Source organism: Amia ocellicauda, chromosome 11, assembly GCF_036373705.1.
Source record: "Amia ocellicauda isolate fAmiCal2 chromosome 11, fAmiCal2.hap1, whole genome shotgun sequence".
NCBI classification, from domain to species: domain Eukaryota; kingdom Metazoa; phylum Chordata; class Actinopteri; order Amiiformes; family Amiidae; genus Amia; species Amia ocellicauda.
This window is the reverse complement of record NC_089860.1, coordinates 31115084-31131803: the sequence shown is the minus strand read 5'-3', so window position 1 is coordinate 31131803 and position 16720 is coordinate 31115084. Positions and strand designations below refer to the sequence as shown.

The 16720-nt window shown below is 40.0% G+C and overlaps 1 protein-coding gene across 1 annotated transcript in view; it reads right to left on the bottom strand.

Annotated features, from left to right (window-relative positions):
* sdc3 (syndecan 3) overlaps positions 1-16137 on the bottom strand; it is a 107796-nt gene extending 91659 nt beyond the window's left edge. Inside the window, exon 1 of the mRNA XM_066717440.1 lies at positions 15661-16137. Within this exon, the coding sequence (XP_066573537.1) occupies positions 15661-15720 (60 nt within the window). The 5' untranslated portion in view covers positions 15721-16137. The remainder of the gene's footprint in view (positions 1-15660) is intronic.
* Positions 16138-16720: the final 583 nt, after the last annotated feature.

Here is a 16720-nt window from a genome sequence, read left to right as displayed (position 1 = left end):
ACTGTTTAAGAAACTAACACTCTGTCAGATATGATATATTGGCTTCTTTCTTTTTTTTCTACTCACAGGATCAGAAACAGGCTGCCATGTGGTGATTATTAATCTTGTGCCTGTCCTCTTAAGCAAGGAACTCATTTCAAAAGCAGTCAATATAGTTCAGGTAGCCTTGCCTCCCTTAGTCTTAAGGTTTCCTGCTTAAGGAGAAAATCAATCAATTAACCAGTCAAATGCATTGAAATGGTTTAAGAGGCATAGCCTATTCATAGCGTTAAGTGGGCTGAAATGTAATCCCAACCTCTCCAGCATTACTACATTATATGGCACATTATTTCACCAGGTCTGCAGCTCTTCTTATTTATCCTTTGAATAATACGGTTAGAATGAGCTTCTTCTGAGGTTTAAGCAAATGCTGGGAGCGAAATCTGAGCTAATCTAAGATAAATGGAAATAAGGTATCCACTGGCTGGATTTGCATGGGCAGGTGCACAGATTGACACACATGAAAGATTCTCCAGACAGCCGGAATACAATCACAAATAATAATATTAATTCATTAATTATTATTCAGAAGGGAAAAAAAGCTAAAAACTTGTACAGCCAAAGTAAAACCTCTGATAATATTATTAATAATTTACAATTGTATCATAAAAATGATTATTTTACAAGCAGTCACAGTATGACATTATATGATTGCACCTAAATGTCAGTGGTTTCTGGAACACAGTGTTTCTCAGGTACAGCTAAAGGGAATGAGGTGTTATCATTCCTAATCCTCTATTCCTGCTGAGAAGATACCTCCAGACGTGGAGTTGCGAGACACATATATCCAACTTCAAACATTAATCAAAATTCCAGTAAACATAGAGTTTCAGCAGAATTGTAGTTGAAAAACAATCCCATGTGGTTTGCCCTTTGAGTTTGGAAAATCTTAATCAGGGATTCAAACTTCTTTATTTCACGTCGATAGAGACACTGCAGATTGCAATAAGATCTAATTGTTACATATCGGGCTCCCAGTTTTAAATCAACACAGTAGAAATTAGAATTGAACAGTTTGCCAGGAAATACAAACAGTGCTGCGAGGTCTGCATAAAGTCTGTGTACTATTGCTATAAGTCTATGCATTCCTGGTTTATGGCTTGTACCAGAGGTCATATATAATGCTTTGTCTTTTGACTATTGTTCTAACAATATATTGTGTATGGAGCACTACGTGAAAGATATAACTAAGAATGTTAAAAATCAAAACTCCAAAAGACCTTAAAGATTATAACACTAACGATAAAAAACAGTGTAGGATGAAGAAGAAGAATTAATTTCAGAGAAGATTAAGGTTATTGAAAATTACATTGCATATGTCAAGGACACAAAAAGTACAGGCCGTTCTTGGCTGGGAGAGCGGGGGTTGCTCATACTACAGAAGCAGACCTGCTTTTTTACTTTCAAATGATTGTTAAGAAGGTTTAATCAAAGCTCACTTAATTTAATCAATACCCTGTTCTAAACAGTTCACTGATTAATATCAGATCTTCTCAACTCACATGACTACCTAAGAGCAGGATGGGTCAAGAGTCCCTGAGATGCTGTCAGACAGCAGCCGGGACCTGAGAGAGGATAGATTTTGGGGGGATAGATTCCAGTGAGGTGGTGGGGGGTGTCATTGTCATCGATCGGGCACCCAAGTCTAATTGACCTGAATTATCATGTTAAGCGTGAAGATTGAAAGCACTGCAGGGGAATGAGCTGGGGAGGAGGCTTGGAAGATAAAAGAGCAAAGAAAAGCAGGTAGATGAAACTTCTGTTTTACAAGATGATTGTTGGATCGGGATGGGAATGTTGCACATTTCAATCAATTGCACACGCCTAAACAATTCTGAGCAAGCAAACCTAATGACATACACATACAACACATACCCTGCACCATATGTAATTTAGTTGACAATGCTAGAGTAATTAAACTAGGTTGAGGTAAAAACTGGGCCGATGCAGAAATGAAAGCGCTGTTTCCAATGTGGATGAAGATGAAGTTAAAACAAACCGCGGGATGTGCAGCGCTGCTGTCTGAGGATATTATCACTACAGACGCGTCACAGAGGCGGCTTTCGATGCGTACGATTGCTCACTAATGCACACGATTTCTTGTGATTTAATGCTGATGTCCTAATAAAGGTGCTTCACTTTCGGGTGAATTGTATAACAGCACTTTTAGACTTGCAGAACCGAAGACAGACATTTGAAAAGGGAAATATATGAATTAGATTCCCCATTGAACCAGCACATTTTTAATTATTTTAGAAAGCTTCGGCTGCAAAGGGTAAGATTACTTTCTAATAAAATATAGAACCGAACAATAGCCAATCGATATTAATAAGTTGTGATATAAACACATCGCACACACCTGTAATCAGACCTAATGTCCTGCGTCACTGGTTTGTTTGAGCAGATGTTTTTATTCCCGGCATGCATTTCGTTTAGGCCGCTTTTCGCCCGCAGATGTGACGCGCTGAGGCTCCTAAACCGCAAGTGTGAACGGGGTGTCTGGAAAAAGCCGGACTAAATTTGAGGCGCCCAGGGCCGGCCCAAAGTGTGAACGGGGTCCAAGACTCAGAAGATAAAGTCAGGACAATCAATGAAAATCGGGAGATGAAAAACACAATTATGTGACATTGAAAGAAACAGCATTTCACTGCTCCTGTAGTCTATATTACACAAGCGTTACAACAAGGAATGGTTGCTGTCTGTGGTACAGATTCTGAAATATACCTGAATTGTGCCATCTGAATAAGAAAAACAATTATGGTAACAGACAAGATAGAATGTTAATATGAGGGAAAGTTTGAATGTCAATGTGAACTGCAATGTGAATTTATTAAATACATAATAATACATATAAAAATGAATTCATGGCTCTCATATTAGCATTGGAATACACTAAGCAACATGGTACTTTCAAGTGACTCATTTAAACACTGACAGACCTAAATATTCAAATATTCTTGGCTGTGGTTTTCTGAATGTGACCTTAAAGGGGTATGGATGCCTGTAAAGAGGACCCACATGCTGCCTGCCATGTAAAAGGATAGACGTGGTGTGGAGATAATGTAAACGGCTGTTGATACATTCAAATCAAACATGGATAAATAAAGCAATTAAATTCCCCCATTTGTTTATTGTGTCTGAGGAAACCAAACATACTCAAAAACCACTTCAACAACAAAGACAGAACAAAAGAGAACAATTATATACACTCAAAAGCATCTCTTTTATACATAACTGAATTTACTGTGAAAATGGTCTTTTATGCTGTATGTGACTCCATATGCAGAGTGCAATTGCAGAAACCACTTCAGTTATGGATTTATAAACTTGTATGCTTCCTGGCAATGATCTTAAATATATATATATATATATATATATATATATATATATATATATATATATATATATATATATATATATAGTGAGGGAAAAAAGTATTTGATCCCCTGCTGATTTTGTACGGTTGCCCACTGACAAATAAATGATCAGTCTATAATTTTAATGGTAGGTGTATTTTAACAGTGAGAGACAGAATAACAACAAAAAAATCCAGAAAAACGTATTTCAAAAAAGTTATGAATTGATTTGCATGTTAATGAGGGAAATAAGTATTTGATCCCCTATCAATCAGCAAGATTTCTGGCTCCCAGGTGTCTTTTATACAGGTAACGAGCTGAGATTAGGAGCACTCTCTTAAAGGGACTCTCCTAATCTCAGCTCGTTACCTGTATAAAAGACACCTGTCCACAGAAGCAATCAATCAATCAGATTCCAAACTCTCCACCATGGCCAAGACCAAAGAGCTGTCCAAGGATGTCAGGGACAAGATTGTAGACCTACATAAGGCTGGAATGGGCTACAAGACCATCGCCAAGCAGCTTGGTGAGAAGGTGACAACAGTTGGTGCGATTATTCGCAAATGGAAGAAACACAAAATAACTGTCAGTCTCCCTTGGTCTGGGGCTCCATGCAAGATCTCACCTCGTGGAGTTTCAATGAACATGAGAACGGTGAGGAATCAGCCCAGAACTACATGGGAGGATCTTGTTAATGATCTCAAGGCAGCTGGGACCATAGTCACCAAGAAAACAATTGGTGACACACTACACCGTGAAGGACTGAAATCCTGCAGCGCCCGCAAGGTCCCCCTGCTCAAGAATGCACATGTACAGGCCCGTCTGAAGTTTGCCAATGAACATCTGAATGATTCAGAGGAGAACTGGGTGAAAGTGTTGTGGTCAGATGAGACCAAAATCGAGCTCTTTGGCATCAACTCAACTCGCTGTGTTTGGAGGAGGAGGAATGACCCCAAGAACAGCATCCCCACCGTCAAACATGGAGGTGGAAACATTATGCTTTGGGGGTGTTTTTCTGCTAAGGGGACAGGACAATTGCACCGCATCAAAGGGACGATGGACGGGCCCATGTACTTTCAAATCTTGGGTGAGAACCTCCTTCCCTCAGCCAGGGCATTGAAAATGGGTCATGGATGGGTATTCCAGCATGACAATGACCCAAAACACACAGCCAAGGCAACAAAGGAGTGGCTCAAGAAGAAGCACATTAAGGTCCTGGAGTGGCCTAGCCAGTCTCCAGACCTTAATCCCATAGATAATCTGTGGAGGGAGCTGAAGGTTCGAGTTGCCAAACGTCAGCCTCGAAACCTTAATGACTTGGAGAGGATCTGCAAAGAGGAGTGGGACAAAATCCCTCCTGAGATGTGTGCAAACCTGGTGGCCAACTACAAGAAACGTCTGACCTCTGTGATTGCCAACAAGGATTTTGCCACCAAGTACTAAGTCGAAGGGGTCAAATACGTATTTCCCTCATTAACATGCAAATCAATTTATAACTTTTTTGTTGTTATTCTGGCTCTCACTGTTAAAATACACCTACCATTAAAATTATAGACTGATCATTTCTTTGTCAGTGGGCAAACGTACAAAATCAGCAGGGGATCAAATATTTTTTCCCTCACTGTATATATTTGAGACTGAAATAGTCTTAAATGATCTCATAAAGTGAAACCAGGGACCACAATCATAAAGAATCTTATGAGCAGAGTATGCTATATGCTATAAGAGATCCAATAACAAGAAAAATCCCTTGTTAAAAAACTATATTAGCTCTTTCAAAGTTCTAAATTTAGTATCTTACACTTGGCAGAGTTTTTGTTTTGAAAGCAGACACAATCCGAGTTATTCAGGCCGAGATGAACATTGAACAATATTTCTCTTACTTGAAATGTTTCATCATTTCAGCGAAGACCTTGATTGCCCAAATAAAGTCTCACACAGAATTAAAAAAAAAAAAGCAAATCAAACAAACACAGGAGCCAGAAGTGATACCGATATATTGAAAAGATCAATCTGTGTGTTGTATTTGTTTAACCGTCAATCCTATTTGTCTACTTAACTGTTTAGGATAACTGCAATCAATCTGCTTTTGTTTGCTGAATCTTGTACTGTATTTTGCGCAACTACACAAGTCACCTAATAGTGTTGTATGAGTAATATATAATACAGGCATCAGCAAGCCAAGACCTTAGGGTGAGAAGCAGTGAACCGATCCACAAATAATGTGAAGAACCCCACTTGGAGGGCAGTAAGGGGGGTGTGGCGTCGATTGTGACCTGTTCCTGAAACGCCCAGAACGGACATCGCTTGAGAAGTGACGGTGAGGTCTGACAGAGCAGCAGAAGAACACTGCTGGGTTAAAGCCCTCGCCAGCTTTCATCCGAGCCTTAGAAATCCATGCGGGGATATTGTTACACTGCCTCAATCTGTGACTATCCTGGGAAAAGGGTTTTCAGGTTCAGTACAGATGCTCTTCTGGCGATCAAAGACCCAATGGAGTTCGGGCGCTGCAAAGGAAATTACAGCCTAGTTCTTTTCTGCAGGGTGGAGTTCAGTTTGCACATATTTATTATATGATACAGTGTTTGGTTTGACCTGGCCAACCAACCACTGACTAACCACTAACCCCCCATTTGAGGCAGGCAGCAGGTCTCTGTGCATGGGTGGCTGGTAGTGCAGTTGGCTTCCCTTAGTCTAAATCATTCCTCCTGCACCGACGGTAGCTTGCCAGGAATCAACTGCAGACTCCCAAGCAGAGATCCCCCATCTGCAAACCAGCTGCACGGGTTTGTTTGACTTTAATGCAAGACCATAAACTGCATTTTCCCACTGGCCTTAACATTAAGACAGGCAGATAAGAATTTAATTAAGTTATTTAAGTATTTTCTTGTAATATAAAGCAGAGAATTAGGATTAGGGCTTTGTGACTGTTTGCATTTACCCAAGACTTTGAAGGTTTTCCCTTTGTTTTGCTATTAAGTTTTCTTTTTAATTTATTTTCCACTTTGAATAGTAAGATTACTCTCTTTGACAAAAAGTAATGCTAGTGGTGTTTGTGAATTTGTGAAGCTGAGTCTGGTAATCTAACTTTTCAGATGTATCGCTCTCAGGAAATGAGATTGTTACTTGTTTCTGTATGTCTGTCCTTTATTAAAACATTGTATAATGGATACTTACATGAGAGCTCTAAATAGGACAGTTTGCAAATACTTTGGAATGCTTGCATTTCCAGTTACGGATTTGGTGTCTATATAACTGTGTAACACATTTGTAACATGTGGTACAATGTGTCTTCATGCTTCAACACAGTTGCAAGACACACCAAAGAACCCTAATGTTCATGTTGAGTCCTAAATGGTGCTGCATGTCTTGTACAGGTGAAGAAGAATGCATAAATAAATGTATTAATTAATTAATTGCTCAACACATTTATTTTAAGTTATGCTGAAGATTGTGATGAAAGGAGAATTAATTTGGATTGAATGTGTATTCAAAATACAGCACAGTGTCTTAAGTTTATGCTGCAAGTTAGAATGGGCCACACACACATGTTCACACACACACATACACACTTACACTCATGTTCCCTGGGACATGCCCATCAGTCCAGCTGTCCCTTCATTAAAACGCTGAAGCAATGGCGTCTTAGTAACCTTCAAAATACAGTCAAAATTAGCACTGAACTTTTTCCTCCGTTAGTGGACGGTGCCTTTCCAGCGAGAGGTGCGGTTGAGCCACGCAGTGAGGACCTCTCATTACCTCGGCCCCCACAATCCTAACGGCAGTGATTCAGTCTAGCGTAAATGCAGCAACTGACACATGGCACTGCATGGATTGTAAACTGTGAGGCCTTTACCAGAGAATCTGCCATCCCTAGAGAATCATTTAATTTGTATTTATTTTTTTACTCCACCCCAATGAAAGCACTGTGGGCCCCTAAATACTATTCTTCTGGAATCGTCTTAAACAACACGGCATTCTGGAGTGAATTCTGAATTCTGGAACATCCTGTTTTCTCTGTGTTCAACCCCTCCTGCCACTGCAGTTACTTTCAGATGGAGCTGAGCAGTTTTGTACGGTATTAAAGTCACCACATAAATAAAAGGTATTGCTTTTAATTTCCTGATGGGGGATTGTTTGTTTGATTTGTGAAGCAGGTAAAGGGGGGCCCCAGTCAACAACCACCACAGCAAGGTCTTTGTTTTCTTTAATGAAACCTAAACCTAATCAGTTTTTACTGCTCTACGTGCATGGGCTGTTTTGACTGTTTATCAAAGATACAACTTCAAACAACACACCACTGACTCTGGTCTGCATGGATGCTGAGCGGCTAATAAGTGGTCGCCTTTAGAAGAGATGTTGGGTGGTATTTCAGTCATGAATTACTTTCTTGTGCTGCGTTAAAACAGGACAAAGAGTGCCTCAGAGAAAGAGGGAGACAGAGAGAGACTGGAACTCATAATTTGAAGCAGTGTGAAACAGGAAGTGCCGATTAACTCTTTCAGATGGTTGAATAATGTGCCTTTGTGTCAGCGGGTTCAATAAGCATCAACCTCTTTGACGGTTGTCACATTTCCGATTTAATTAATATTTTCCAGGAATGACAATATTATCTGCTGCCCTTGTTCTTTCTGCTTTATTTTTCAAAGAGTAAGCAGACTTTTGATCAGTACGCACAAGGGGAGCACTTGTGAAACTCCACCTTTTATGGAGTATACATTTTCTGCTTAGCACAATCTAGACTGTGTTGTTTTTCTGTACAAAACTGAAAAGCAAAAGCACAAAGAGCTTATAAAATCTATATATTCAACTTTAATGAAGAGACAATACCTTGTGATTCATTGCAGTGCTTAAACATTGTCAAAAACCACCCACTGCTCTCCTCACTAAGCTGCTGCTTCCTACCGCCAGGATCCGGTCTCTCTATATCCCCCTTTTCCCTCTTAATTCCTCCACTACACAACCATTAATCAAGTCATCCCTCAGGTGGCTTTCCCTTCTATTGCCCCACTGTGGTGAAAGGAGCAGCACAAAAGCAGAAGAACTGCCCTGTGTCTCACCAACCTTTCCTTGGCCCCTTAAGATGCATGTGTTTGATAAACCATGCAAGTCGCCTTTCCTATTCTGTCAGAAAGGTTTTTTTTTTTTTCTTCCTGGAGTATTTTTCTTGAACAATTGCCACTTAACAATCTAAGTGGAAAGCATAATACAAAAGGCAACGAGTGAACTAGGTGACCAATACAGATCCAAATCTCCTTTTGAATAAAAGCAACTAAATTGGCCAGCAGCATTCAAGACCTGACATCGATATTGCCTATCTGGTCGGTAGAAGGATCTCATCCACTGATGAGTTTCCACAATGTGGAATGTTAAGTAGGGGTAGATCCAAACACTTTTCAAAACAGTAGTGCCTCCTTATTTCAGCCCTCAAAGTTTTTCAGTTGCAAAAATAATAAAAAAGCATTTGATCTCAGACCATTTCAATAACCTTGAAAAGATATTCAATCATTTTCTTGATAAGTAAGCTAACCCATTTTAGATACCTGGTCCTCCAAGCTTGACTGCATAATAAAATAGTCGAAACATTGTCCATTTTCCCATTGCACTTTGAGCAGCTTAGTCACCTATAAAATATTCAGCACATTGAGATGCAACCTCTCGATTCGGTGTTTGCAGAAGGAGGTTAGTTGTAAGTCAGGTCTGCTATCAGGACCTCTCTGGAGTAAATGGGAAGGAATCGGGCTATCCGCCGTAGTGCTGCCTGCGCCTCGGCTCCCACTACAGATGATGGGTTTCCATAGCAACGTCAGCACTCAGCTCAGTTGCCGCGTGGTGACGACTCTATCAGTTTTTATATTGACTGTCAACACAACGTTTATAAAACTGAGCTAATTAAGATGCCTCTTTCTGCCAGGCAGGGGCAGAGGAAGTCCCCATGGGCTGGCAGTGTGCAGTTTTGAGGTATCAGAGCACTGTTTGTGCTTCAGAAAGAGTTTACTTTGATGAAGGGGGGGGGGAGGGCGGGAACACCATTAATAGCTGTCCAGTTTCAAAGTTCAAAGGGGTTCTTGCTCTTTTCCCAAACTGGCCTTCTAACATCTGCAGCCGCCAAGTTTTTTCACAGCAGAGTTTGTTTTCCAAGTCTGAACTACAACATTTCAGGTCAAAATAGGAATAAAGCTGTGATATGATGAAAATGTGATATGGTGGCTCGGCAAATACAATCTCGGCAGCACAGGCTATTCAAAGGGACTTACATAATATTCAGTTGTGGGCCGACACCTGGCACATGAAATTCAATGTGGACAAGTGCAAGGTATTACATGCGGATAACAAAAATGTCCACTATAATTACACTATGGGAGAATAGAACTAGATGAAGTAACACATGAGAAAGACCTAGGAGTCTATGTGGACTCCTCACTTTCTCCATCCAAACAATGTGGTGAAGCAATAAAAAAGGCAAACAGAAAGCTAGGGTATATTGTCAAAATTGCAGAATTGAGAACAAGGGCAGTGATGTTCAGACTGTACAATGCACTAGTTAGAGCTCATCTGGATACTGTGGGCAGTTCTGGGCTCCACACTTCAAGAAAGATATCGCTGCTCTAGAGGCAGTTCAGAGGAGAGCAACCAGACTTATTCCAGGTCTGAAGGGAATGTCCTACTGAGAGACTGAGGACCTGAACCTTTTCACCCTGGAACAGAGGAGACTACGTGTGGACTTGATTCAAGTCTTCAAAATCATGAAGGACATCGACCACATCAAACCAGAGGAGCTTTTCCAGATCAGCAGGGACACACGCACCCGGGGACACAAATGGAAATTGGGCTTCAAGGCATTCAACATGGAAAACAGGAGACACTTCTTCACACAGAGAGTTGTCACAATCTGAACAAACTCCCCAGCGATGTGATTGAAGCTGAAAATTTGGGAACATTTAAAAATAGACTGGATAGGATCCTTGGATCACTTAGTTATTAATGGACACCAAACGAGCACGATGGGCTGAATGGCCTCCTCTCGTTTGTAAACTTTCTTATGTTCTTATGTAAAACCAACAGCATATCAAGGGGTGTGTTTTGTGGCACCTTTGCGTTCTGGTTGAAATACTGGGATTAACACCTGGTTTTGAGAAAAGTCCCATGGGATTTTTAATATTTTAATATTTTTAATGCAGTAGGGACAGAGTACTTGTTTAACACCTACTTTGAAAAATGAGAGCACCTCCTACCAACGCAGGCATACCAATACGTTGATCAGGAGCCTTTGGCAAAGAATAAAATATTATCTTAATGGCACACCAGCCCTGAAACAACCTAATCCCTAACAACATCAGTAGCAGCCTGTTCCTGAAATTCACTTCCCCCGGATGCTTGGACTTTGTGCTTAGTGTCACTCTCACCTTCAGGGTTCAGTAAAGTGTGACTATGTATTCCCAGTACCGCAGTGAATATGTATATTTAATCATTTTTGTTATAGGCTTATCATAAATACCGAGCACATAATTGAGCTAATCTGGTTATTTCTCAATGCAGAGTATTGATTTTCCTGCCGTGTGTTTGATATTCAGATATTAAATCATCTGAAGAAAGCAGAGGGCTGTGTGGAAGCCCTTTGGTTCAGCTGGGCCTCTGGGGAAATATGAAGTATGAAACAGATTGCTGCCATTTGGGATAACTGGCTTATTTTCTCATTAGAAAGTCCCTGCTATCGCACACAAGTGTCATGTTACCACTCCCTCCTTCTGAAGGCACTTAGCCTCTGCGAGGGAAAGGTAAGGAGGATGCTGTCTGCATTCTCTGTATTAGTGGAGCGATGCAAAATGGCCTTTAAACAATTAGTTCCAGCTGTATCAAATCTCTCACTGTTGGGGGTGGGGGGTGGAATATGTCAGGGTGAGCTATGAACAGATACTTCTTGCTAAATCTGTTTGAATGAAATATACCAAATCCATTGTTTTGTTGTTTATGCATAAATACACAGTTATGTAGATGTGTTATATGTTACTCATTAAAGAAAATGTGCATCAGTCACATTGCCTGACCTGTATACTAATCATATTTTATGCTCATGTTTTCATTTCTCCCAGTTGTTCTCACATACCACACAGTTGCATATAATTTCTGTTAACTGCTTAGAAAACACAGTGTAAATAGTAAAATCAACACCTGGCCTTTGAGATTGACAGCAACCAGTATTTTATATTCCTGTTTTGAATCTTTGCATTGGAAACCATCTGTTCAGGAATGCCTGCTGTTAAACACATCTGTTGTAAGTTTACACGGATAGATACAGTTAGTTGATAATTTCTCTTTGTTCTTTTTTTGCTTCTTTAAAAAAAAAGAAGGTAAAACAATGAGTTAATGGCACAGTGCAATTCAATACGTTTTTGTCCTGGAATGCAGACACGGTATACCCCAAATCTCTTTCTTTCCTTAGGATCTGACATGTCTTTTGAAGCTATAGTTGCTCTTCTTAGGTTTAGGGCAACAATAATTTATTGTGCACGAAAACCTGCTGTCAAACAAACATTTGATACATTGAAATATATATATTTTGTCTGGTTACATTGAAATAAAATATCTGGTAGACAAACAGATGGAAACAAACCTGAATAATTTAAAAATCACTTAACACCTTGAATAAAATGTATGATTCTGTGTATAATGTACAGGTATGACTGTTCTGTTAGTAATTCAGTAAAGTTAATGTCAACATCACACTGAGCAAGTCACAGAAGACCCTGCCAGGCGGTGTATATGTATTTGGTGGTAGATGGGGGTTCTAGTAATACACAGAACCTTTTAGCAATGCCTGAGAGAAGCTAAACATGTATTAGCTGCCCAGTTACCCAGCTCTACGGACAGACACCCAAACACCCTCCAGCCTGCAGGCAGACCACCATCTAATAGGCCTTTTTTATGTATTCAGTCTAAGCAATGGAGGGGAAAAAATTGTGAGAGCTCTATTGATTATTACTTGGAAAAATTCAATTCAATACCAGCTAGAACAGCTGTTGTGTTTTTCCCTTAAGGAAACAATCATTTCAGTGGAAGAAAGACAACCAGCATTCAAATCAGAATCATATTATTATTAGCATGTATTTATTTATGTTTGTTTGTTTTTTCATATCCAGGAATTATATTCTGATCACAGCTCACCACTCCAACCTTTGAAGAGAAATTATGAAACATACAGTTCATCAACCAACGGCTGGGCTCAAATCTCAGTTTCTCTGTGAGAAGTCAAACTCCTACTCCCAAAAAAGGTGCATCCAGCAGCCATTGGAATTCAACACACAATAGGTGCAAAAGCATTACTTGGCATAGTTTTATATTGCCTTGGAATTATATCAAATTATGTATTTAAACCTTGAAACACACACAGAAATAGAGAGAGCAAAAATTATATATATAGAGCGAGAGATTATGGAGTAATGCATTCAAAAGTATACTGCCAAAGTATACTCTTTAAATCATCTTAATTTGGGTGTTCACACAGAGAACCACCTCATTATTTACTAATTAGTAGTTAAGCATATGGTTATATCAATCACCACGGATTTAAAAAATAATAAATATTCAAATTAATTTGATTTGCAACAACCAGACTTTCTCCCCCCTCAACAAAATAACTGATTAAGGTATACTGTGAAACTAGCAATTTGTCCCATGTGTTAACTGTTTTTTTTTTTTGGAGACAACCTTCCATGTTTAAAGAAGTGTGGAAGAGGAATGGGAAAATGGTGTCAATTTGGAAACTCCCTGATTACACTCACAGAAATGCACTAACAGGCAGTTGCCAGTCTATGAAAATACAGCTGTTAATGTACTGTTAAATACAGCTCTGACGGGATTCTTGGTGACTGGTAATTTTCCTAGATTGCGTTAAACAAGGCTGGGGGGGATGCTATTGCCGCTGTGAGGAGTGAGCAGTGACATCAGTTCAGAGACGATAAAGCAGACACCTAGCCATGATGGAGTTTCAGATGGGCTGATGGCACTGGTAGAAATACACACCATCACAGAGATTAGGTTTGCCATTAAAAATGTGAACATGCGATGCTCCCTTCACCATTACTGGAGAAAGCCTGCAAATAAAAATAAATCATCCCCACCCCCCAGCCTCTCATAAGCATTCCCTAAAGGGGGGTATAAGGGACAAGTTTTCCCTTTTCCCCAACTCAACTTTCAATACAATTATAGATTTATGTTCCTCTTCTCTGTCAGCACAGACAAGAAAGTCCCTGTGGCAATGAAAGGGAAAAAGTAATGACCCCTCTTGCCCTGACAGGACTCATAAATGACAAAACCAGGCTGTGACAGAAGCTGCCATCCAGAACTAATGCTTTATGGTAGCCTGGAATAAAAACAACTAATAAATTACCTGATCATTTTCTTCATTTACCACTTCATTTAATAATAGTAATCATTTTTTAAAAGTCAGTGACAGAATGGAAATCCAAACACTCTCCATGACTCAAAATGCAGTTCCATCCACGGCCTCCTCTGACTGCAATTTATAATGTGATACATTGGCTTTTCTTGCAATTTCCCTCACAGAAACACCCTTCTTTGTGACGGGTGATTATGGATACACAGACATCATATTTTATCTTCCACAGAACCAATGGTAAACTGCTTACCTCCTTACATTCGCATACTGTCTACAGTGCAGTTGGAGGTGATAATGTGAAGGTTAGGGGTTCCTTAGTGAATGCATAAACAGGAGATAGACAGGATCAAAGTAATTTAATTTTGAAAAGTTAAAAAGAGGGAAATGTTGATGAAAAAAGGTCCAAACTTTCTTTTAATGAAACAATGTGTTTTTCTCCCGTTTTGAGTTGCAGATCAGTTACATCCACAAGACCCCCCATCTTTTTTTTTCTCTTTCTGCTAAAGCAATGAGTCATTTTAAAATTGTAATGTAATTTACTTTCAAGGCTGGTTTTCAAATACCACAATTCATAAGAAATTGAAATCACATGTTTGAAGGCAACATGACATTAAGAACACACAAAAAAGCTTTCAATCTCCATAATGTAATACAAAATACTGTCTTTAGAGAAAAGTGTTATAGAGCTAGGTAGGATAATGTCCTAAGGCAATTTGACAGCATGTCTTTGTCAAAGCATTTTTTTAATTGATTAAATATATGTGTATATACGAATTTGTTGCATGCATGCATTTGTTGTTGCATGTAATGTTGTCCTACATTGCTGTTCTTCTTTCTATGTAACCCTCTCCGCGGTATCTATCCATACCTGCTGCCTATTCTTCATGCGCTCTACAATGACATCATCGACTCAACATCTGTACTAACCCCATCCCCCGTCACCACTGAAGCACCAGTCCCGCTCTTTGGTTCGGACCCAGGGGACGCACTGGACCGCTTCTGTACCCGAATAGAAGCTGAAAACATGTCCTTAATTTAGGCGAGTCCATATTTCAATGCTGAAACAACCCGAGGAGGGACAATCTATTAAAGTCTGTTTGCCTCTTCCCAGCCTTTATTTGTGCAGAAGGAAATCTGTAGGTACATCACACCCAGCTGCCACACAACGTTCCCCCAACGTTGTAGTAAGGTTGTGGGTTGGTTGGGGCCAACACAACGTTACTGGATTTGTATTTGTTATAGCAAGGTCATAGTGTTAGCTGGGTATAACCCTGTTTAGTGAAACGGTTTCCTATTGTGTTGTTTTAACTTCAGACAGATCCAAACATAGGTGCGTACTGACTGTACGGGTACATGTGCTGTCGATGCAGTAAAACGGGGCAGTGGTTACATTGACAGGAGTTGTTAATTAAGTCCTGTGCTTTATAGATCATTAATACTTCACACACCTGGAGTATCTCCCACAAGCACACTGTCATTAGCGCTTAGATTAGAGGAAGATACAATCCCAACAAAACTCTGCTTTATTGATATGAGTTGCTGTCAATGCAATGCTAGAATCAAAAATATATATCAAAAATAAAATTGACACTTGTTATCCCTGGCATCTTTACACAGCAACAATGTATAGGAAGTGCAGCACACGAAGAGTCTGGAGAGCCGGCAGCAGGCAGGAGAAACCATGTGCAATCCGCTTTAGGACAATGTGACAGCTATGTGGGTTAAAACCAAACATGCACATCATAACTGTTAAAATAACACCTTCAAATGCACATATATATACACACACACACACACACACACACACACACATATATATATATACAGCCTATCTCACACTTGCAATGAAGCTGACTGGGCACTTACCGCTGCGGTGTCTAGTAGTAGCAGGACCGTCCCCAGCGCTATCCAACAAGGCAGCTTCATGGTGCTCTGGACTAGCAGCAGCAGGCGAAATAAAGCCGTCAATCCGTTATATTTTTTGTCTTTTTTTTCTTCTTTTGGTGATAATATTTGTTTCGGTTTCCAACTTCAGGCTGGAGCCGCCGTGCAGAGCCGCTTCACCGCGCAGATCGGATGCAGAGCCCCGTCCTGTCTTTCTTTCTTTCTTTCTTTCTTTCTTTTCTTTCTTTCTGTCTCCGCTGGTGCTGCTCACTGACAAACGCGTTATCCAATTTGATAAAAAATAGTTTTTCGTGTATGTGGTGCGAAGAGGGGATTTACTGTCGATATGTGAACATCTAAATCGCTCTCTCTCCCCTTCTCTATCTCTGTCACCCTCTCGCTGTCTCTATCCGCCTGCTGCCGCGCTGTGGATGCAGGAAATGCTGATCCGCCTCCATCGGATCGATTGGGAGACACTGGAGCCCCGGAGCCCAGCAGGAGTGTCCCGGGTAGGACAGGGTGCCCCCTGCCGCACGTTTGGGCTGTTATTTGCACCTTTTTAGTTGTTCATGTTGTGCTTTTTTGCATCCCTCCCAGTTATGGAAAGAAAATATAACAATCAGACCGAGGTGATAAAGAATTACATTGAAATAAGACATGTTTCAACAATTACAGAAAGCAGAGGCGACAAATAAACTGCACGTACTGTTGGCAACACAATGATGTTATTATAAAATAACACCATAATCATGAGGCAACAAAAAAAACAATGTTATTATAAAATAACACCATAGTGTTTTTAGCAGCAGATGTCTGAAGTTTGCATGAAGGTAACACATATTTTAGAAAATATTTGTATTTCGTTCCGTGTAAACTAAAACACGTCTCCTGACTCTCCTCGTTGGAACAACATGATCTAATTTATGTAGTATAAAATGTTAAAATATATTTATATGGTTGTTGTTGTTTGTTTGTTTTTTGTTTGTTTTTTAATTGCAATAACTGGGGCCTGAACTAAATTACACAATAGTTGATGCATTCA